The sequence below is a fragment of the Humulus lupulus genome, chromosome 8, assembly GCF_963169125.1.
Source record: "Humulus lupulus chromosome 8, drHumLupu1.1, whole genome shotgun sequence".
NCBI lineage: Eukaryota > Viridiplantae > Streptophyta > Magnoliopsida > Rosales > Cannabaceae > Humulus > Humulus lupulus.
In genome coordinates this window covers 4,861,261-4,885,010 of record NC_084800.1, presented here as the reverse complement: position 1 = coordinate 4,885,010, position 23,750 = coordinate 4,861,261, and the positions used below count along the sequence as shown (strand labels likewise).

Sequence of the window (23,750 nt, the reverse complement as noted above, 5' to 3'; positions counted from 1 at the left end):
AAAAAATTATAACCGTGTATATTGTATATTTTTTTAAAATTTGAATAATTTACAGTACCGAAAACAAAATTCAAACATGTTACCTTCTACACGTACAAATAAACTATTTAAATTTTGTTTTATACACTATAAATTATTCAAAATTTCTTAAAAATTTATAAAATATTCTAAATAACTACAATATACATGTCCATAAAAATAAATTACGTAAAAATACTTTCCAAGCCCAAAAAAAACTAGAAGAGATGTCCTCGTGTGCCAATCTTTTGGGGTATACCGAATAACTACCTTAAAATATATAGATAATACATAGATATTTTCTTATATAATTAATTGCGTGTTTCAGCAATTGCCGTAGGTAGCTTGTAACACATTTATAGGCGTTGAATCATTGACAATTACTGGCAAAAATATTTTATTATTGACTCTGAGAAAATATACTAAGTCACATTTTTATTTATTTATTTTTAAAATAGTCACATTTTTATTTATAAGTGATAAATTAAATTCATTACATACCAAGTCAAATTTAATACTAAAATGGGCAACAATATCTTAGAGAAAATATAAGTATGGTCAAACAAAAAATTTAGCTAAAATAATAAAATAAATCCACACAAAATTTGTGTGTGTTGAAGCTCATCTAAATTTTACATTTGAATTTCATTTGGATGTAGTAAATTGTCCTTATTTAATATTATTTTTTTGTCCACATGCCGGTGGATTTTTCTATAGAAGATGACAAAGGTATAAATATATATATATATATTAGATAAAAACAATATGATATATGCACGTTTGTTTAGTTTTATTTATAGAATTTATTAATTATTTTTATTAAATTTATGTTAATGTCATATAATTTTTAAATAAATATCCTATTTTAATTAGATAATTTATTTATTTTTGTTTAAGTTTATATTTGTTCTAGTTTTTTAATTTAGGAGTGACAACAAAACATTATATATTATATGTTTAATGTAATATTAAATATTATACGTAGATTTTAAATTTAAATTTCTTGCTAATTTTTTTTAAAAAAATAATTTGTTACTAATTCATAGTAGATTATATTATATGTTTAATATGATATTATTCTAATAAGTGGGTTTAAGTTTAATTAAATTTTATTTAAGTTATAAAACGTATAATTTCATTATTTTTAAATAATTATTATTGTAAAATATCTCAAAAATATCATATTTTAATTTGTTTAATTATTTATTATTTTTAAATAATTATCATTGTAAAATATCTCAAAAATATCATATTTTAATTTGTTTAATTATTTATTATTTTTAAATAATTATCATTATAAAATATCTCAAAAATATCATATTTTAATTTTTTTAATTATATATTTTATTTTATTTAAGTTTAAGTGTTTACAAATTACCATTAAATATAAGAATATTCTGTTAAAGTTAACATTAAAAAAATAAAAAACCGTTAAAACTAAGAATTTACGTTATCAAAACATTTATTATATAGAATATATATAAATATATATGCATTTTAGAGAAATGAGATATGCTCTCTCTCTATATATATTTTGATTCCTATTTGTGTGAGTTGAAAAATATCTTCAAAAACTCATAAATTAATATAACTTTATATATATATATATATATATATATTTATAGAGAGGGGGAAAATAGAATATCTAACTACTGTAAAACTTATCAAAAGCACATTAGCCTAATGAAAATTGTTTAAATAAAAATAAAATTCAAGCGTGTATGATATTTGAGAGATTATTATTAATTATATCAGTTTCGCAGCTTAGCTCTGCCAAATAGAAGCTGGGGGAATAACTCATTATATCAGGTCCAATGCCTCAAATTTTTAAGTCAAAATGTAATTTAACCCATCACAAAAGTCTAAAACCTCTTATTTTTTTAGTTTTGAAAGAGACTCAACTGGTTCAAATCTAATTGCAACTGGTCTACAAAATCCGAATCCAAAAACACTTAAAGTTGATCAATCCTAACCCTAAAATAAAAAGTCTGATGTGCACCTCTATTGGAGTATAGTGTCACCTCTATAACAATAAAAAAATTGAGTCATTAATATAAATATAGGTAACTCTACTAATCACTGATTTGTTTTAAATTGAACTACATAATTCTTATCATGGTCTCATGAGTCAATTCTCTAGCATGCATTTTAAAAATAATTGAGAACAGCATAACGTGCAATAAGACAATTGACTTAATGGGATATTGGAGTATGGTGTCACACATTGAATAAGTGTAAAAATATTGAGCCGTAATGATAGATGCACTCTCAAATTACACACTATAATGTATAATTAATCTCAACCATACAATTAAACATTGTAGGGCCCTACTTAAAAATATAAATGATTGAAATTGTTTACCCACCATAATTTATAATTTGAGTATGCAAATTGAAAGTGCATTCATTATTAATCTTTCAAATGAATAGAGTAGCTGCCTTAGTTATTTAGTAATTGACTAAATCACTAAATTTTGTTAATCCTTTTAGGACAAGTGGATATATAGTTCATACATTATATTTTTTAATTTCCATGGGCAATAATAAATTAGTTGTTATTTCCCAACTTTATTCTTGTGCTCCATGCCACATATGCTCCTTTTGTAACTATATATAACATCTCATTACAGCTCTCCTTCTTCTGAAACACAATAGCCACAGCTCTCCTCTCCTCCAATACACATTATTATTCTTTGTTAATCCTTTTACAGAAAAATGAAGAGTAAATGGCTCATCATTCTCCTCCTTATTTTCACCACCTTCGATGATTCCTATGCAAAAGAATCAAAACCCATCTCAGATATCCTTAGCATTAGCCACTTCTTTAACCAAACTCATCAATGGAGCATGACTCAGCAACCAGAATCCCATGACACCCAACTCAAATTTTCAGCTCCTGTTGTTCTTGCTGGAGTCCTGTGTTTCATAGCTGCCTCTATATCCAGCGCCGGTGGAGTTGGTGGTGGGGGTCTTTTCATACCAATCTTAACTATAACTGCAGGCTTGGACCTCAAAACAGCCTCGAGCTTCTCAGCTTTCATGGTCACTGGAGCCTCGATTGCAAATGTTATATTGCACTTGGCTTCAACTATTCCCAGGCTTGGTGGGAAGACATTGATCGACTTTGATATAGCACTTTTGTCACAACCTTCTATTTTACTTGGAGTTAGTATTGGGGTCATTTGTAACCTTATGTTCCCAGAGTGGCTCATTACTATTCTGTTCGCCATTTTTCTTGCTTGGTCCACCTCGAAGACCTGCAGAAATGGGGTTGTGTGTTGGACACTGGAAACGGTAGTGATGGAGAGACAAGGGTCGTGTGGAGATTTGGAAAATGGTTCCACCAAAGATGTTATCGAAGGACGAGAAGAGACCAAAAGTGTTAGAGAACCCCTTTTGGGTTCAGAAAGAAATTGTGAACATGGACTTCCATGGATGAAACTGGGGGTGTTGATCTTAGTATGGTGTTCCTTCTGTTTTCTCTATCTTCTTCGTGGCAATCGTTATGGAGAGGTACATAATATACATTAATTCGCTTTAGTACTCGTATATAACTTCATTGCTTTTTGTTCTACATTTTTTGCTGGTATAATTATACTAGTCGCCTTAACTAATTAAGGTATGTATCATATAATGGCACAAGTGACTTTTTTTTCTTTACTAATTAACTTAGTAGTTGCACAAGTAGCATGCCAGAGATCTAACTTGGCCAGTTTCCCTGGAATTTGAACATGGTGAAGTAGAATTTAGTTCAATAACGATCTGTTAATGAACAGTAGGAGGAAAAATAGGAGTTGAAGGATTCTATCTTTACTTTTCCTTGTACCAATCAAGTGAATTCTGACCATTCATCTTGGTAATTTTACAGTCTACGGTCATCTTATCTTGGTCCATCAGAACTGCAGAATAGGGATTTGTTTAACTTGGTGCTAGCCACGTGGGATTTGATCCATAAGATTCTAGATATTTAGTTTTTCTTTCTTCACTGAAAGCAAATTAAAATTAATGAGAGGAAATTTAATCAAAATTAAAGCATAGGACATAGTGGATATCAATTTTCCATAGCTATACATTGTGGTCCAAATCACATGGCAAGCAAGCTTTGTATGAGTGCAATAACAAGTGAAAAAGAATAACTCTAATATGGGCCTATTTTCAGGGAATCACACCCATAGAACCTTGCGGAGTTGGTTACTGGACAGTGTCTTCGTTCCAAGTTCCACTAGCCGTGGTTTACACTGCCTGGATTATATGGAAGAGAAAGAGCTCTCAACATCAAAACTTGAATCAGAAGGTACAATAAAGAAATGATAAGAGGATTAGTCACCCACTTAGCCTTGATTTCCATATATTAAAACACTAGATTATATGCCTCCAAAAAGTTTTGCTAAAAGCTTTGGTAATATTAAACTATTTGTGAAGGACATCAAAGACAGCCTGACTCAAGTTGAGCAGTCAAAAAAATTCCTTTTCCCATTGATGGCACTATTAGCAGGGATGTTGGGTGGTGTCTTTGGGATTGGAGGTGGAATGCTAATAAGTCCCCTTCTTATACAAGTCGGAATAGCACCCGAGGTGAATCTAAATTCAGGATCCATACATTTGACTTTAATCATTCATTCATTCATTATTTTCTTCACAAACTTCATTAATCACTAAATTCCATAATCTCTCTTGGGGCAGGTAACAGCAGCAACCTGTTCTTTCATGGTTTTCTTCTCATCTTCCATGTCAGCCTTTCAGTATTTGATGTTGGGCATGGAACACACAGACGTTGCTCTTATCTTCTCCTGCGTCTGTTTTGTTGCGTCGCTCCTCGGGTTGGTAGTGGTTCAGAAGGCTATTCAACAGTATGGAAGAGCATCTCTCATTGTTTTCTCAGTTGGTATTGTAATGACTCTGAGTACGGTTTTGATGACAACTTTCGGGGCTCTTGATGTTTGGAGAAGCTATACCTCTGGGGAGTACATGGGCTTCAAACCACCCTGCTAGAAATAGCTTTTGTAGTTAGGCTCTTTACTAGATGCTTACGCATCAACGGCTTCAAGATAACCTGAAATTTGCCTTTATGTTTTGATAATCAAAAAAAAATTGTCACCTAAATTTCTTTAGAGCCACTGTTAGTCTCGTAGTTACAGTAAGAACAAACAAATTAATAAGAAAATAGTTCATATATGTCAATGGAAATAGCGGTAACAAGAATAAGTTGGATCATTACATTACATTTCTAACCAATGCCTCCAAACATATCTCTACATTAATGCTCAGCAACATTTGTTATAGATTAATCAAAATTGGCAAACCAAGTTTACCAAAATGGTTAACAAAACCTTTGAAATTATCCCAGCAAACAATTGAGGTATCCCACTTTCACAGAGATGAACATCAGCACTACCAAGGAACAACATTTATAAGTAGAAAAAAGAAACGGCTCCTTACTGCACAGATGCAGACCTGAAAAACAAGGCCTGCCTAAGACCAACTTATGCAACTGGAGGACGAAGTACATGATCTTGTGAGGTATCGACTGCAGCTGGCGGCATGAATTGCCACATGGAAAGTCCAGGGTAACCAACGAAAGGCACCAGTTTGCCACCAACAACTTGGCCGGGGCTGGCAAATGGAGGCGGCATTGCAGGAGGATGCATGAAACTTGGTTGTGCAGTCATGGCCTTCACTTGTTTATCGAGGATATCTTTCTCTGCCTTTAGCCTCTGTTTCTCATCCCGAAGTTCGTTCTTCTCAGCCTACATAAAGAAAAGACCCTTATAACATGTATCAACAAACACCATTTATACAGTTTTTTTCTTTTTCTTTTTATGTATATAATTTAAACTAAACGAAAAAACTATAAGCAAACCTTAAGTTCATTTATCTTGTCCTGCAAACTCTCATTTGACTGCTTTAGCTTCTGGGATTCCATTCGTAATTGATTAACCATTCGAACAGCATCACCCAATATAACACCCTTGTCCATTTTGGGAGGCCTTCCAGGATCCAAAATAGAACCCAGTTCAAGGAACCTTCATATCATGCCAATGCACAACGTGAGACAGAGAAAGAGATAGAGAAACAAAGAGAGAGAAGGAGAGAGAATCAGAGTATTCGACCATGCCTGTCATTGAGCTTATCCCTCCTCATTTTCTCTTTACATGCCTTTGAACCGGTGGTACTGCTTGATCCAGGTCTCACCCTATGATACAATTATTATGCACAAACTGATTAATAGAGGAACAGTAGAGGAGAGACACATATAATAAAGATTGTATTATGGGAAGTGACCACAGTGAAAGTAGAGAAACTAAACAGACTAGAAACTCCTGAAAATTTTACACAAGTCAAAGGTGAAGAAAACCCAAAATACTGCAACAAGGTTATAGTAATACTAAACTATTCATACATCTCATTTCTATATCAATTATATGCATACCGCTTTCGGGAGCCAGTTTCCTTGAGCCCCTCATCGTTGGCAAATGAGTCATCAAAGTCCACACTGACAAAACAGCACAATAAAATAAAATGAGTTCTTGATCAACTTGAGAACTTATTACATCGACTGGATACTAAAAGTGACAGTGACAGTGACAGTCTAAAAACTTTTTTTACATTAGAGAATAGTAAAAAGGTTTTTTTTAAAGGCTTACTCATATGTTACACATTCATGGGGCAAATTTTGGTAAATCTTACTTGAGATAACTTCATTCTCTTTTTATTCACGTTACTCTCCAAATTAGTCTAAAAATAGATTAAATTATAATATTATAATAAATTAATTAATTTATTAATCATTTCATCAATATTCAAACTCTTGTTCTTTACTATTCATTTTGAGAAAAAATTGTTTTTTTAAAAAAAAAAATAAATCAAGCAAATACCCACAATTTAAATACAGAAGCGTTATTTAAGTGTGTTATCTAAACAATAAACTTCAACGTCACCAAAATTTCTACGTAATTATCAAAACATATTTTGTATAATTAAAAAAAAATCAACACACTTTACATTCAAAGTGACATCTAGAAATGTGGGGAAGCATATTATAATTTAGTAGAAAGAAATGTGGAACGTGTCTCGAATGAACTATTGATGTGAATTAAAACCCAAGTGGGGAGAGAGAGTAGAAGCACCTGAGATCAGTGGGAGTTGTAAAAGAGGGAGAAGGCCAAGTGAAGCCAGCTGGTTCAAGGTTCGGAAGGTCTTCTATCAAGCTGTAATCAAAAACCCAGTTGGGATTTCCCGCGGAACTCATCTCCGATTAGTTGCTAGAAATTTTATGACGGTGGCTGCCGGTGATTCGCACTGCAAAAGAGCTGCGCCGCCGGAGAGGGTGGTCCGGAATAGAGATTAGAAAGATAAAAAAAAAATATCAAGTAAGAACAATGACAGAAATGAGTGAACTTGATTGGTTTGTTAGGATATGAATTGGGAAGAAAGTGGGGTTCATTAGAAAAAGAAACAAAAGGGAATTCGGAAGAGTCTCTTGGCGCCATCTCCACCACAGGTAGTGTCATCGCATCGAATCACCTTTCCTATATTTTATTCCTTTTTCATTTGTTTATTTATTTTATTCTACGCAATTTTGAAGTCTTGTCTTTCCAGTCGTGTCTTCTGTGTTTGGGCCGAGTCTACGCCCTATAATCAACTTGGGCCGATAGTAGAAGCTGTTGCGTTTTTTGGGCTAATATTAGAGGCCCAGAACTACGACACTACTCAACTTTTTCGTTCTTTTTTGAAAAGGAACACCACTTACCTTTTGCCCATGTTTCATTTCATATACATGGAAACGTTACCAGTAACATTTAAACAAACAATAGGGATATTAGGGAAATGAGCGAATTTGTTTTCGTTCTTTTTTTTTTGGGGGGGGTAAATGATGTTGTTTGTAGCATATCAAACTGGTTTATAAGTTATCATTTTCTTTTTTACTTATTCAATAGTTTTCCAATTACTAAAAATAAAAAAATGCGGTATTCAATGTTAGGGATAGTACATTCTTATGATAGTTCAAACTGATCTAAATTATTCATACTTTGATTAGCTAAATTTTACTACTTTTTTTATAGATGATGAAACTAAAAAAACTACATATGGAAGGATGAATTCATCAAGTTACAAAAATCTCTCCTATCCTTCCAAATAAATAATTAGGTGAAAGATCCCACTTTTATTTAACAAAAAATGAATACATAGCTTATATTAACTGAAAAAAATTGTTCATTAACCCACACTTATGGCTGCAACAGCTGCTAACAAACCAGTAAAGTAAAGAAAGAAAATCACTAAAATATGATAGTGAAACATGAAAAGCAAACAACTTGACATCCAAATCCAATGCTGCTGATCTCATCACCACAACTATTACAAGCACAACAACTTATTCAATCCTCTATGTACAGTGTACATGAAAACTAACTAGGCAACATATTCACTATTGAACTGAACAAAACTGTCTACTCTTTTCTTTATCTCATCTGGATTGGCACCCACAATCTTGTCCATCTGAGCTCCATTCCTCATCAACACGAAAGTGGGCATCGCTTTTACCTCCATTCTACTTGCTACCTCCTGAGACAAAACAACAAAACACCAAGTGCCTCTCAAAACCTTTAAAAGCCATCTTCTTCAACATCAATTCTCAAACGCCCCTTGATGAGTAATAGGGCTTCATTGACTTTGTTATTAGCTTTTTCCAACTATTCTAGCATTCGCTGCAAGAATATCCCTTAAACTTACATGTCAGAATATATCCTAAAGTAAAATTTCAGATAATATTATCTCGAGTCTTGACCATGAGTGGAATTTTGACTATTTTTCTAGTGGTGTAGCCAAATTTTCATGCACTGTACTAGAAAATCTATACTGATTGGTGAGTGTAAAAGGAGTGGTAGGTTCTCACTAGTGGCAGTATAATTGATTGAAAGCAATGTGTATGTATAGCACACCTGGTTTATGGATTTGCATTAAGCATAAGAAATAAATAATTAGATGCCTTTACCACTAATATTAAACACAAAGTGACAATACACCCGGTATGCATAACAAAAGCTAAAATTCCCAAATAAATGACAATTAGATATATCAGCATGTTGCTAATGATTCTGAGAATGTGCTTGACAAAACTAAACATGATCAAACGATTTAGATAAGCACGCATATGATTGAAACAACTCTAACAAACCAATCTCGAATAGAGAATAACTACTGATCGTATCATGCATATATGCTCATAGTACACTTGGGACTAATTTCAAGTTTAAGAAACAAAAAAAAAAGGATTTTGAAGCAGATGGCTCAAAAAATCATATCATGTTGACTTTACCGAGGCTGCTCGCCTTCACTTGGGAATAATACAAGGAAGATACCAATAATACATACTTAAAAATTCCAACTAAAATATATATATATATATATATATAACACATAAACTTAGATTTGACATCCATATCTAATTCATGTAAAATGTAAAAATTAGCTCTGGAGGGGTAATCATTTCCTATAACTGTCTTATTAGCTCAACCTCAAGAAGGTCATGGTGATTGCAAATGGTGAACTACACTTGTAAGGATAAAAAAAACAAAAGCAAAATCCCTTCATGTGATATTCAATCCATGCATATCTAAATTCTAAAGAAGAAGTTTCATTACAGGAACCAAGAGAACTTTTTTGTTGTAAACCACTCAATAGCATTTATTATTGCCATAAAACATTTCCTATATTCACTTTATTGAGATCCCCTTTCCTTTTTTTTTTATCAAATTCCATTATCTCATAAGGGAAAAGAAATCAGCAAGTAGCATAATCTTTACTACATACAATTAAAAGGGCCACTATCTTTAAAGAAACATTCCAACCCAGGCCCCAGCTACTTGTAAAGAGAATCTCAAAATATCTTCCAGGGAACAAATACGAATTAAACAATATCTCAAAAGAAATTATCGTACCTAACACCTTTAACAGAAAAATATAAACAAAGAAATAGAACAGACTCCACATAACATATTAACATTATCCACTCCACTCAACATGTGCAATATATTAATTAATAAGTACTAACATCTAAATCATTATTAGGTTAGGTTCCATCACAGCGCACCAGAACAGACTTCTGTTTTTTGTCTCATAATTCTAGTCAATTTACCTTAACCTCATCAACATCAACCGTGAGAAACAAGACACCTGGGTAGCTTGAGGCCAATTCTTCAAATACTGGAGTCATAGCCACCGAAGGCATGCACCACGAAGCAGTGAAGTGTACAACAATCTACAACACATTCCCACAAAAACCAAACAAATTAATATCAACAACCCTTTACTTCAATTTGAAAGAAAATTCTTTCCAACCCCACAAATTGAATAACAAAACAAAAAATTCAGGACTTGTCAATCATATGATCCAAAAGTTCATAATAACACCTCAAAAAATGAAACACCAGAGAATAAAAGAAGGATATTATGAATTAGAGGGTTTATATTCACAGAATCACGGATGCCCATTTGTACATAAACAAAATATAAGATTGTGAAAACTCACAGGGGAGCCTTGATTGGTGGCCTGGTTATAACACGAGTCCCAGGACTCCACCGAGTCCACATTCACCACTTTGGCCTTAATCGCCTGTTCTAGTTGGCTTTCCATCTTCTTTCTCTCTGTCCGTTTTCTTTTTCTTTGATTCGATAAGAAGCCTTGTCTTTCTTCAACCTGTTATGAACTTATCTAGTTGCCACTATTGCAGAGCACTCTGTTTTAGGAAAACTGCTTTATTTTAAAACGGATAAATACGAATGCTATGGTGTCGGGCCCACCTTTTCCGAGGCAATGTACAAAATGGGCATTTCACTATCTTTTTATACACATTTTTCTTCTTCTAAAATTGATCCTATCTGAAGGTGCCAAAAGAGAAAGAAAGAAAAAAAAAAACGCCCCTAGTTATTTTTCCCCAGTTTTCCCTTTTTTGTAACGCACAATGATTGATTTTAGATAGGTATTAGGTATAACATATTTTCTGTTCTAATAATTGACATTAATAATTTTAAAGAGACAGATTTCTTAGGAAGCTAACACTCAATGTAGTCTACATTTAGACCTCATCCAATCAAAGAGCTAGTATAACTGGAGATCGTTGACCTTGAAGCGAATATAATAAGATAGGGATAGCTGTTAAGTCGTTTTGTGTAAAAAAAAAATAAGGGCCATATATAAGCATAATAGCATGTAGGTCATGGGCTGTTACATTGATATGCCTAGTAAGACTGTTCATAAGCTATGAAAGAACACATCCAGTGACGGAGTTTCATATGGATTATGAAATTCAATGTTCGTCACACTCACTGGAAACAATAAATTTATACTGATCTCAAATATAATTTTCTACACGTACAAATTAGCAGCTTGAGTCAGAAAAATCTACAAACAATGGATACAAAACCCAATCATTACTCCCATTTTACACACATAAACCATGACATGACCAGACACAAATAAAAATTTGTTAGACGATTTTAGCCACAGCTCAAGCGAGAGTCTGTGATTCGCATGTTTGTTTGTCGTCGAGGAATGCCAATTTCACAGGCATTGACCCTGGCTGCAAATCTTAGAGAACAGAGTGACTCGCCAACCGAAGAAGGGTCCGGTGATAAATTGACAAACATCAAGGTCTTGGAATCACCTCCCAAACAAGGCTGTTTAGAAATTGAAGAAATTGAAATTTTATTGTTAAAACTCAACTCAACCATGTAAAGTACATTCTACTCATTGATGCAAGCAAATTTTAAATTTCGATTGAATAGTGATATCTATATGACAAGGAGAACAGACAATGAAAAATCAAATGAGAAGTACTAGAGAAAGGAAGAAAACATTCTATACCTGAAGAAGATATGTTAGCTTAGAATTCCTGAAAGGAACGTGGTCTTCCTTTTTGGCCAAAGAGAATATAACATCACTCAAACTTGACAAACTTTTATTGATAGCCTGTTGACGAAATAAATCAGTACCAATTCTTGTGTGTGAGTATAATAATTACGAACAAGTACACATACGAGTCAAAGAAGTTTCAAGAACTACCTGAGTTTCCTTTAATCGGTCTCCAGTTGCACCACTCTTAGAAAGCCGTTCACTTCCGGCCAGATCAATAAGGTTTAAGACACCTTGAACTTGTTGTTCAGTACCCTACAGAGCATTATTGGATTTTTTTTTAAAAAGATGTATGTGGAAAATATAACTAGAGCAGCAGGGGTCAGAAATGAGACATTGGAAAAGCACGAACCTCATTTACACCAGAAATACGCAATGTGAACACAAAATGGCTTCTGGATGATTGCTCATTCATTTGGGTCTTGCCAACAGATCTGAAGTGCCGTACGACAGAAAATTTGGCGTTAATGTTATTCAAATACAAAATGTTAATATATCTTGAGGAAATTAATATACATATGCACACACATATATTAATCTTATATACATGGATTGTTTAGAGGAGAAATTGAAGTAAATGGTAAAACGCCGTACGGAAAACAAAAACAAACATGAAGTGGAAAAGTTCTTAAGTTTGCACCTGCTCTGTGCTGCCTGTTGTAGAAGAGATGAAATCTCTTTTATGCTACATACATCGACAATAGTGAGATCTGAAACATATGTATTCCCATTTGCATCATGTTTAATTGTATACTGCTTTCCAAGAGTACCACTATCGGTCCGCGTTAGGTCTGCATTACTTGACCGGTTTGATGATAACAAATCACGAATTGTCTCATTGTATATTTCTAGCATTGAAACCTAGAAAAAAGTGATAACATTGTAAGAAAAGTCTGATTAGCAGATGTAAAAAAGATGAATACTAGATTTAATACCTGCATCTTGTATTTCCAGCCCTGGGACTTGAGAGACTGACTGATTTGGAATATCTGTTCAAGGGAACGCGGTATCAGCCCCTTCTGTTCTGGTGCTTCTGGCCTACCCATCATGGTATATGTTTTACCAGAACCCGTCTGACCGTAAGCAAATATGCAAACCTATAAACAGACCAGGTATTAGTAAAACCAAAACAAAAAGTCATGCTGTATTCAGCAGAAAATTGGAATGGCTAGACATGGTTTAGAAAAAAAAAAATTAAGAAAAAAAAACAAATATCACACCAGATGTCTACAATTGTTAACAAAACAGTTCAATTAAAAACTTTGAGCAACTAAAACACCACTACTTAACCTGATCTCCATATTCAACTAAAGCTGCAATCAACTGTAGAACAAATGCACCACTAATCCAATTAACACATTGGATTTCTTTAAAAATTGGTACAAAGCGTTAATCATACACCTCAAAGCAATAGTTATCAGCCATAAGAATAAATATATGAGTGTGCCTACCTATCAGAATCCAAGAAAAAGAAAAACAAGTTGCAAAGTAAACCAAAACTCACCTTATAGCCATCAAGTGCACTCTGCACCAGCTGTGATATCTCTACAAAAACATCTTGTTGAGATGCTTCGTGACTAAACACTTTGTCAAAAGTAAAAGGATACTTCTGTCCTGCACACAAATAAGAATTAAATTAAACTCTCAGTTCTAAACATAACTAATGAAATTCTAGGCCCAAAAGAAAAAATAGAATAGCCAAAACAGAACTATTAGAAAATTAGTGGGGAAAAAAGAAAATAAGTGTTAGGCAGGCAAGGAAGAAAATAGATCCATACCACTTTGTAATACGTCAATACCCCGACCAAGAGCTTCAGTTGAAGTAGGATATGAAACAACAGCATTTTCTGTTCCAACACCATCATCTGGCAACAAAGGTCGTACTCTACAAAATACTCGAATATTTCCTTTTAACTCCTGCAAAAAAAACAATTAATTTAATAAAAAATAGATAAGAAAATCATCAGCGTTTAAAAAAAAAAAAAAGCAATTTTTACCAGAATGGTGTTGTGCAGCTTCTTCCTCAGATTCTCTCCTTCAACAATTTTGATCTCTGTCTCTGCCAGGCGATCTTGTAATTCCTGCACAAGTTTCTTCTGCTCTTCAACTTCTGTCCTTGTTGCTGAAGTAGATAAGTCCGCCATCTGAAAGAAAGCAAATAATTAGATTTTGCATGTTTGTAAATGTAGCATGCGCCATTGCACATTTTTCTACGTAGGTGTTACCTTTAATTTCTCATTGGCAGCAGCTAGCTGATGCTCAAGCGTGCGTATACGCTCCCGCTGTGATGAACAAGTATCCTGCGGAAAAGAAATAAAGTAACATTGTTAAGATTACCATACCACGAATGAAGGAAACGTGAGACGTGTTAATAACAAACCTCCAATGCATTTGTCCTAAATGTCAAGTTATCTAGCTCTGCAACTGACTTCCCAGAAAATTCTTTATATTTCTCTGCTTCAGCAATCAACGCCTGCACTTGTTTCACTTGGCGATCACGATCATCTCTCACCTGTTGTAGTTCCACCCGTATGCATTTAAGTTCGTTAACCAACAATTCTTTCTGTTTTATAGCGTCATCTCGGGAAGCCTGCAACAAGACCACAAGCAAAAAAACTTAAGGCACTTGTAAATCAAGGAATTTACTCGTATAAATCAGACAAGGTCAAAGTAAATTAGCACTAAAGAGATTTTAGGTACAGTATAGAATAGGTACCGAAAAGATAAAATCAATAGTAAATATATATCACGGAGATATTCACCGTAATTGAAGTTAACTGATCTTGCAATGCTTTATTGTGACCCCTTAAAGTGCCAAGATTTTCCACAATAGTCAGTTTCTCCATTTCTACTCGTTTAAGAGACTCACTGGTTGTTTCAAGATCGGTTTGAAGCTTGCTGTTGTACTGCTGTAGACTCTTATTATACTCTTGGGCCCTATTGTACAGATCCTCACTTGTGGAGACCTGCACATGTAAAAGATCAAATATTTTAATAGGCATGCAAATTCATAAGGGAAATTAATTGTTTAGACCAGAGATCCAAATATAATCTTTGTATTACCCTCTGATCGGCTATTAATTTCTCTTGCTTTGCTTTTTCAAGCTCAGTTGAGACAGAGGCATGCAATTTTTCAGCAGCATCCCTTGCCTCTTTTTCTCTTCTATGAAGATTAATTGCATCCTATTTTAGAAAAAAAAGGGCAAACATAAAGATGAGAAAGAGACAGTAATATCACTTCAAATATTCAACTGGAAAACGGCAATCTTACCAACTTATCTGATTCTTCTTTGGCCAATTTCTCTTCAAGTGTGGCAATCGTTTTCCGCAACTCGGAATTAATTGCATCTAGCTCCTCTATTTTTGTTTTCATCTCCACCTCTACAATTATACAAATGAATCTATTTTATAATCTATCATAAAATAAAAAAGAAAAAGGCAAAATAGCAGCACAAGTTAGAGTAGACAAAGATCAAAAAGAAATTCTTTCACAGTTGACAATTTATACAACAAAAATTGCAAGTGTTTACTTTGCAATTAAAATATTGGATTCAACTCCTAACAGACCAACTCCAAACCTAAAATTGCCTTCGCAAGAGAATCATAATACCACTTACCAGTATCATTGCACTTTTTTTCACTACATTCCAATGCATTTCGGAGCTTTTCCTGCTCAACAAGGCTGTTCTCCTCAGTTCGTTGAAACCATTTGATGCATATTTTGAGTCTCTTATTGTGATCCATCAATTGTTCCAATCTCTTCTGCTCAACCAAAACAAAGGGGAAAGTTTTTTTTTTAAAAAAAAAGTATAACAGAGCCCTCATACAGTTTCAAAGGTGGAAGTGAATAGATATGAAAGCTTTAAGCAAAGATACAAACCTTGATATCAAACTTGCTTGATTTCAACTTCTCATTTAGCAGGGCCTCAACTTCATCTTTAGTGAATTCAACACTTCCACTATCTGATCCCTCAACGCTATTAACATCCGCAGCAGCAGAAGCATCTTGTCGATTGTTGACTGATGAAAACGGCAGCCTCCTGGTGCTATTTCCAGGCTGTGCACCCCCGGTTCTTGATGCCGCAAGTCTCCTCCGCTTGTCATATGGAGCTTCATCGACGGCTTCCTTTTTCTACCCAAATAAATAAAAAAATAAACTTTCAAATTATCAAGAACTGAATTAGTAGCAGAATAAATACACCCAAATTTCAGTTCTTTTATCATTTGTAACCAGATACAGAAATATGTCACCGATTACTAAAATACATTACTGGTACAAAAAGAAACAACCAATTTCAAAAAGAAAAGTTAGGGCTTACAGTAGAGGGACTTCGAGGAGCCCGATTCTGGTTGCGGGATGCCATCATTAAACCGGACTAATAATTCGAAGCTTTCCAGAGGGTTATTGGTGCCGGAAGGCGTAACGCATAATCTGAGAAGCAGAAAGAAGAGAAGAGAAGACCACAACGCCTGCGTTTCGTTCCAACTGGTTTCGAGTCAAATCTAACTGGGCGCCTGGAAGTTAGGGTTTGAAAGATAGAGAGAAAGAGAGAGAGATAGAAACAGGAACAAAATTTTGAATTTTGGATCTGGCGGTATTCGAATACGCTCCTGGAAATAGACGTTGTGCTTCTGTTTGGGTTTGGGCCGAACCGGGTTTGGGCCATAGTCTGTTTGTGTTTAATAACAAATAATTCAAACTTTTTTGTTTACTTTTTCTTTTAAAATATTTTACTTTTTCTTAATTAAACTTTTGAACTATTTTATTATTTAGTCTCATGCGCGTAATGACACTGTAGTTGACTAACCAAGTCAATTAACTACAGTCTTAACAATTAAAGAATGATTAATCAGCTTTTAAACAAAATTTGGAATTAGATTTAGTACTTGCTATTTTGACAAGAAAAAATTGTTCGGGTATTTAATAGCTAAAATAAAGAGAGTAGGATATAAGAAAATAATAATATCAATACTGAAAAGAAAAACATTTTTTTAATAGTTGTTTGGGACACAAGAAGAAAATTAAATTAATCTATTATTACATTTATAATATTATTTTGTAAAAATAATTCAACAATTTAACTCCGTTTTTTTTTTTTTTGCCAAATCTGTCTATCTTCTATAAAAATTTGGTGACCCTCATTTAAAATTTTCTATCTAATTTTTTCTATTCTATTTACTTTTATTTCTTATCCAATACCATTTTTTTTATCAAAATTAATTTTGGGTAAAATAAGGCCACAACAAATAAAATAGCAAAAATAGGATAAGTATCAAATTTTACAATAATTTATTTATTTATTTAAAAAAAAGTAATTTAATAACATTAAGATTGAAAGAAAACACAAATGGGAGGAAGAATTTCATCAATCCAAGAAATTTTATTTTCTACTTAGCTAAATTATGGATTGATTTATTATTATTATTATTATAGCCTAGATGGGTAAGAGATGTTTTTGAAAATTTAGACATGAAATTTTATTATCCGCAAAAATAATTCATAATTGGTCATGCAAGTCAAATATATTATTCATTATTAATACAATAGAGGGAAAAAAATAGCTCGAACTAAAAGACAAATTTCTTGAGTCTGGTTGAGTTCCGCTAGCAAAAACAATAGTTTCTATCTGAATAACTGATAAACTACCTAAAAACATAAAAGATTAACAAGTTACTAATTAATGAAAATATTATAAAAGAAAAGGTAAGTTATTTTAATGTATTTAACCAAAGGAAAAAACATTAGAGTGATACTCCTAGTGTTCCATGAGAGTAATTGGAGACAATGATTTACAATACTTATGATTCTAGTGTAGTAATAATAGTACCATGACTAAATTAATGATTTATTATAATATATAAAATAAAGGTATAATAGACATTACTAACAAATACCTTCTTTCAAGACTTGTTAGCAAAAAAATTATTACTCCAATACCTAGTAAATTTGTAGAGGTCAAAATTGTAGGGATAGGGAATAAAATTCCAACCTTTCTATTATTGGGTTTGAGTGATCTCATTGAATTTATAAAATTTATGTTCTTATGTTGACCGAATATAATCTCAATATAAGGATATCCATTGAATTATTACTTGTTATGGATGGTCTAGCAACATGACCATTAGTAATCTTTTTCTTCTCAAACCATATAGCACGAGGCTTATATGGTAACACTTCCTTTATTAATGAAATGATTTCATTTTGGTTTAAGAAATGAGTAGTCCAGAAGACCCAGGACCGGCCCTGAAAAAAAGTGGGCCTAAGACGATTTTAATAAATTTAAAAAAAATGAGCCATTTTGTATATGTAAATTTTTAATTTTTTTTTTCTTTGAACACATTTAAGAGTTTACATTATATTTTTTGGCCCTGGGTAGGGGTGGGCCCTAGGCACGGGCCTAGCCCGCCTATGCCCAGGGCCGGCCTTGAGAAGACCCAGATGTCTTAAAAAAAATTAGGATTTTGAAACCTAATACAAATTCACTATGAAATTGAAAAAGAAAGTACAACTACCAATGTGATTAAAAAGATTTAGAAGAAACTATTTTTCAGAACACCAACTGTGTATTAAGAATAATACGAACCCCAACTGTGTATTAAGAACAATACCAATAAATGAGTCACATAAATAAATGAAGCAATAATCTCTCTTTTTCTCGAAAGCTCTTTGAATTACATGTGCTATCTAAGCTAGAAACTAGAAATGAATACCTCACTTTTCTATCTTTGATTGTCTTCCTTTCATTCTGAACAAACAGTGTCAAATTTATGCAATAGAAATAAAGTCTATATATAATTGTCTTTCATTAAAGTCTATTTCCAATAAAAAAAAAATTGAGAAATTTACATATATTACCAATTCTATAAAAAGTAATATTAATTTTTTAGTGATTTTTTAAAAAAAATATATATATTATTTTGAGTTTTTTTAATTTATATTATTAGAGTTTTAATATATATAGGGCATATTTGGTATAGCTTTTACTTTTATTTTTAGACATAAAAAAAAAAAAAGTTTAAATTTTCTAATTCCTGTTTGAATTTATATTTTGAAAGAGTTTTTTTCTTTGTTGAAGAGTTTTTCAGAGTGTTTAATATATACTGCATAAAAGCTCTTATAAAATAAATATCAAACTTAACTATAAATATATGTTTATAATAATAATAATAATAATAATAATAATAATAATAGTATACGTTATGTCTAAACTCATTTGAATATGTAAATAGAAATTGAGAAGAGGATTACAAACTCAATACACTAATAATACAAGAAGAAAAACAGAATGAAAAGATTAATGGAAAACATAAACCTCACTCAACTAAAGTGTAGAGTAGTGGGGATCACCAACTTGAACAAGGTTCAAAACCTTTATCCAAAAGCTTATTTCCCCCTATTCTCTAAGCACTAAGGGATGTCTTTAGGAAATAGCTCTCTGGAATTATCAAGCATCTATGGTGTATTTTCCAGCCAAGTGCTTTGTAGATGGAAAATGATGTGTCTTACAAGTGAGCATTAGGCTCATATTTATAGAGTTTGAGATACCCCTTTGAATTTCAAATTCCACCAACTCTCAATGGCTGTTACCAATGTTTAATTAGATGTTTTTTAAATTAAAATGGAGATTTGAGAGTTATTTGGGATGTTAGAACCGTTTAATTTGGAAAAAACTAAAAAATCATATAGGTTGTCAGCCTCACTGGTCACGGCCACTGGCTTCTGTCCCCCAGGCCGCTGCCACAGGCCATTTTCAGCACAAAAAATTCATTTTTCCAAAACGTTCCAAAACGTCCCAAATCATTTCCCACATGATTTTGTAACCTCCAAACACTTATTGGGAGTTAAAAACATGTCTCCAACAGCCATATTTCATCATGGCTTTGTGAAATCCAATCTCAAATGTGTAACATATAATATACACATTCCTGGGTAATATTTGGGAGTTACAAATTTGTAACTGATTTTGTAACTCCAAAATATGTCACATTTGGGCACACACATGTGTCTAATTTTGTGACTCTCAATAATATGTTACAAGGTGTGACAAATCACATTTTGTCACATTATTTAATCTAACATTATATTATATGAAATAATATAGCATTCCCCCACTAGATTAAATAATCATTTTTTATAACACTTATTTAATCAATCAAACATTATATTAAAATATAATATTCCCCCACTTGATTAAATAATCACTCTCTATAGAAATCTTTGCATTGGTGCATAAAGTAAAATGTCTTTCGACTTGAATTTTACCTTAGTGTAATTATCACAAAGTTTGTTGAAATTTTGGTTGCCGAAGCATTGAACCACTATCCCTTGATAACAAACCGATGATAACACACACACATTTGATGTGTTCACTTGAGACCTCAATGTCTCACTTTTGCACCATTAATAGCCATGTGCAGATTCCATTCATAGACTTTTCTTGAGAATGACTCCCAATTCTCATAATGGGCAGCACCACCCCTAGGTCTATATAGGTAGAACTCTTACAGTATTTTGTTACCCTAAAATACTTGTCTTTTCAAGACTGAGTTCTATTAAAAAAAAACCTTTTGGTTTTAACCCTCATTTTGATAACACACTAGTACTCACATCTCAGATGGGACAAAATTTGAGTACTACTACTATTCACTTGATTGACTTGTTATTACCTATTGAACCTAATACTAGTTTGGTTACTAGATTAAGATAGGTTACCATCAACCGTGAATCTCTTTAGGGAGTCTAAGCCCCATCCTTTGAGATGTAGAAATGATTCAATTTGAATCATTTCTTTTCTCATGTATGCATACTTAGACACTCTCATTATTTTATTCAAACTTTGTTACTGGTCATAGTCTGATTAAAATAGTTGCCTCTTTAAAATAGTGATTTTGACCATAATCAACACCCCCACTATTTTATAGTTTAATATCCAAGATAAACATTTGAATATTAATTCTAGAAACCTCTTTGTTTCTAAAATGTTCATTTATGTTTTAAATTGATTCCTCCTTGAATCAAAATATTACAAACAATGTCTTTAGACACCAAACATGTATAGATTTGTCTGTTCTATACACATATAGCCAATGTGATTTAGAATGTGAAATTCCAAATCACATATTTGATATGATGACCAAATTAATCAATTATTGTCAACAAAATAAATTGATTAATTTTGGAGCATCACCCCCACATTTCTCACATAGTGATAATAAAATATCACTTTAAAATAGAAATCTCTTCATTTCTATTAAGTCATTTATCCTCCAAGATAAATATAGACCTATGATTCTCAAAGTTCATCATGAGTCCTCTATGTCACATGATAAACTCTCAAGATAAAACCTCAATGTTTATCTTGGTTTATTTACTTGCTAAAGCAAGGCACACCCATTTCAAAGAAACTTTTACTTAGTTTCTTTCTTTTATATATTTCACAAAATAAAATGTGAACACAAATGTAATGTGAGAATTTCTCAAACAAACAATCACAAATTTTCAATTTTAGTTGTATAAATAATCTCAAAATCACTTAAACAACTTTTGTGTATTTCTTAAGAGTCTCTTTGAGATTCATTTGAAAACATCAATTTGACATCCATTGATTTTCTCATCAATATCAAAATGAAAATGTCAAAAAAAAAATTAAACACTTTAAATCAAAGAAAATAAACCCTCGTTGATTTATTTAAACACTTTGATTTCTTATGTTTTTGTTTAAAATTATCGCCTCATTGAGATTAATTTAAACATATCACCATCTTTAACCAAAATGAATAAAGTTCTCTTTTATTCACCATTGGTCTAAAGATTCAAAATTGCTTCACCAATTTTGAAATGTCTCATCATTGAATATTTAAGAATTATTGTCACAAAATAATTCTCAAATATATTTCATTAGACCACACTCTAGACTATAAGTCTATTGAGTCAATATGTCATCCCACAATTTTTTAATCCACTTTGATCCATTTTTCTTGCAATGGTAAGATAATTATCAAAATATGTAACCCCCTTAGATTCATCTTTTCTTATCTCATAATTGAGATGCTCAATACTTTAAATGAGAATTTTAACTTCCAAATAATACACTTTATTCACCAAATAAATGGTAACTTATTACATTCTAATGATATAGGATAAAACATATTATCATCTCACAAATATTTGAAATATAATCTCACATTGTTGTCAACATACATGACTAATATCATACTAATATGGCTCTTTATTAATATGAAAACTTGAATTACAAATATCATACACATATGATTTCACATTTCTATTGATTCACAAAATCAATATATAGGCATGTCATATAAAACTCATAAAATTGTCATTCTAATAATTTCTCATTAACACAAAATAAGACAATTCTATGACATGCTAGCATATTACCCAATAATTTACTAGATTATTTACACATTGATCACATATAACAAAAACTTAAGATATTAAATTATCCTCTAATCTAACCACTATATTTGAAAAACAAAGGAGATTAGAAAACAATGAACCTCATTTATAAACTTTTCTTCTTTTCATTTCTATCACTATATGAAAATCATTAGATATTCTAAGAAAACCAAAGAAGAACATTACCTTATCTTACCATCTTTTCAAAGTTGGATCCTCATATGATCTCCATGGTTTCTCCTTCCATTGAAGAGGAATTAAGCTTTTGATTGTTAGAGATTATATGTTATTGCTCAATAGAAAAGTGGAAAAACCAAAATACAACTCTATGCAAAAATACAATAGACAAGGTAATTGATTAAATAAATATTACAACTCAATTGCTCAAAATACAAGTAAATAGAAATAAGAGAAGGAAGAGAATTATAAGATCTAAAACCCTAAAACAAAAGATACCAATTTCTATTTACAAACTCAATACACTAATAATACAATAAGAACAACAGAATGAAAAGATCAATGGAAAACACAAACTCTCACTCAACCAAAGTGTAGAGTAGTGGGGATCACCAACTTGAACAAGGTTCAAAACCTTTGTCCAAAAGTTTATTTCCCCCTATTCTCTAAGCACTAAGGGATCTCTCTAGGAAATAGCTCTCTAGAATTATCAAGCCTCTATGGTGTATTTTCCAGCCAAGTGCTTTGTGGATGGAAAATTGTGTGTCTTATAAGTGAGCATTAGTAGAGGTGTTGATAAGCGTACAAAATATACGCTTATTTATAACCTTTTCAGATTGATTTGGTTGTTTTTCTCAAGAGAAAGTTTCTATTTAATCTGTTTGGTGAACTTGTGCAGTGTGTCGTTATAATTATGATTTGTTCGAGAATTTGGATAAATATCTGTTTTAGTAGTCGAAATTGGTTAATATTTGGAGATGTGGTACAGGCGATATATCGCCTGTCTTGGGCGATATATCGCTACTTGAGGAATTTCAAATTTCGGCTTAGCAGAAACGACATCAGAAATTGCGTTTTTATCGAGAACATTCAGTAGGCGATATATCGCAGCATTATAGGCAATATATCGGCACAAGGGCATTTTTGGAAATTTTTATGGAAATTCGTAGGTTTTTGGATTTTTGTAAAAAGAAAAAAAAGAAGATCGAAAGAGACAGAAAGGGGGAAGCGTTCTGACGGCAGAGGGAAAGAAACAGAGAAGAATCTACTTTTATTTTGTTTGTTTTTCTTTATGCTTTTGAATTCTAGATTGTGTGATGAAGTTTAATATTATGAACTAAATTCTTATTTAGAGTATTTTAATGTAATCACTGGATATTCTATTCGTCTTTAATGCAATTTCTATGACTCTTTGAATTTATGGTTATCTATTGTTCTTATGTT

At 32.3% G+C, this 23,750-nt stretch overlaps 4 protein-coding genes across 4 annotated transcripts; 1 reads left to right on the top strand and 3 right to left on the bottom strand.

Annotated features, from left to right (window-relative positions):
- Positions 1–2,660: 2,660 nt before the first annotated feature.
- LOC133794262 (sulfite exporter TauE/SafE family protein 5-like) lies at positions 2,661–5,056 on the top strand. The gene is made up of 4 exons (XM_062231468.1): positions 2,661–3,531; positions 4,178–4,312; positions 4,441–4,593; positions 4,702–5,056. Exons 1-4 carry the CDS (start codon positions 2,734–2,736, stop codon positions 5,008–5,010), a joined length of 1,395 nt encoding a protein of 464 aa, XP_062087452.1. The 5' UTR covers positions 2,661–2,733; the 3' UTR covers positions 5,011–5,056.
- Positions 5,057–5,170: 114 nt separating this feature from the next.
- On the bottom strand, positions 5,171–7,505 carry LOC133794264 (transcription factor ILR3-like). The gene is made up of 5 exons (XM_062231469.1): positions 7,146–7,505; positions 6,449–6,511; positions 6,134–6,211; positions 5,879–6,041; positions 5,171–5,765 (listed from the first exon to the last, which is right to left on the bottom strand). The coding sequence occupies exons 1-5, from the start codon at positions 7,265–7,267 to the stop codon at positions 5,502–5,504; spliced, it is 690 nt and encodes a 229-aa protein (XP_062087453.1). The 5' UTR covers positions 7,268–7,505; the 3' UTR covers positions 5,171–5,501.
- Positions 7,506–8,162: 657 nt separating this feature from the next.
- LOC133794261 (thioredoxin-like protein CXXS1) lies at positions 8,163–10,768 on the bottom strand. Its single transcript, XM_062231466.1, has 3 exons — positions 10,550–10,768; positions 10,157–10,279; positions 8,163–8,583 (listed from the first exon to the last, which is right to left on the bottom strand). Exons 1-3 carry the CDS (start codon positions 10,652–10,654, stop codon positions 8,431–8,433), a joined length of 381 nt encoding a protein of 126 aa, XP_062087450.1. The 5' UTR covers positions 10,655–10,768; the 3' UTR covers positions 8,163–8,430.
- A 416-nt stretch (positions 10,769–11,184) lies between these two features.
- LOC133794260 (kinesin-like protein KIN-14C) lies at positions 11,185–16,503 on the bottom strand. The gene is made up of 17 exons (XM_062231465.1): positions 16,252–16,503; positions 15,813–16,064; positions 15,550–15,694; positions 15,204–15,313; positions 14,996–15,115; positions 14,695–14,898; positions 14,313–14,522; positions 14,158–14,232; positions 13,930–14,076; positions 13,711–13,849; positions 13,437–13,546; positions 12,868–13,029; positions 12,573–12,793; positions 12,285–12,366; positions 12,083–12,187; positions 11,885–11,989; positions 11,185–11,697 (listed from the first exon to the last, which is right to left on the bottom strand). Exons 1-17 carry the CDS (start codon positions 16,297–16,299, stop codon positions 11,518–11,520), a joined length of 2,415 nt encoding a protein of 804 aa, XP_062087449.1. The 5' UTR covers positions 16,300–16,503; the 3' UTR covers positions 11,185–11,517.
- Between the last annotated feature and the right edge of the window lie 7,247 nt (positions 16,504–23,750).

Excerpts from the sequence above, each read along its gene's own strand:
- LOC133794264 (XM_062231469.1), bottom strand. The coding sequence starts at position 7,267 with ATGAGTTCCGCGGGAAATCCCAACTGGGTTTTTGATTACAGCTTGATA. Across the intron at positions 6,512-7,145 it reads ACAACTCCCACTGATCTCAG|TGTGGACTTTGATGACTCAT; the intron begins GTGCTTCTACTC and ends CTGTTTTGTCAG. Across the intron at positions 6,212-6,448 it reads GAAACTGGCTCCCGAAAGCG|GGTGAGACCTGGATCAAGCA; the intron begins GTATGCATATAA and ends ATTGTATCATAG.
- LOC133794260 (XM_062231465.1), bottom strand. The coding sequence starts at position 16,299 with ATGATGGCATCCCGCAACCAGAATCGGGCTCCTCGAAGTCCCTCTACT. Across the intron at positions 14,899-14,995 it reads AATTAATAGCCGATCAGAGG|GTCTCCACAAGTGAGGATCT; the intron begins GTAATACAAAGA and ends TTACATGTGCAG. Across the intron at positions 14,233-14,312 it reads TTAGGACAAATGCATTGGAG|GATACTTGTTCATCACAGCG; the intron begins GTTTGTTATTAA and ends TCTTTTCCGCAG.
- LOC133794262 (XM_062231468.1), top strand. The coding sequence starts at position 2,734 with ATGAAGAGTAAATGGCTCATCATTCTCCTCCTTATTTTCACCACCTTC. Across the intron at positions 3,532-4,177 it reads GTGGCAATCGTTATGGAGAG|GGAATCACACCCATAGAACC; the intron begins GTACATAATATA and ends GCCTATTTTCAG. Across the intron at positions 4,594-4,701 it reads AAGTCGGAATAGCACCCGAG|GTAACAGCAGCAACCTGTTC; the intron begins GTGAATCTAAAT and ends CTCTTGGGGCAG.
- LOC133794261 (XM_062231466.1), bottom strand. The coding sequence starts at position 10,654 with ATGGAAAGCCAACTAGAACAGGCGATTAAGGCCAAAGTGGTGAATGTG. Across the intron at positions 10,280-10,549 it reads CCACCAATCAAGGCTCCCCT|ATTGTTGTACACTTCACTGC; the intron begins GTGAGTTTTCAC and ends AATGTGTTGTAG. Across the intron at positions 8,584-10,156 it reads TTGATGTTGATGAGGTTAAG|GAGGTAGCAAGTAGAATGGA; the intron begins GTAAATTGACTA and ends GTTTTGTCTCAG.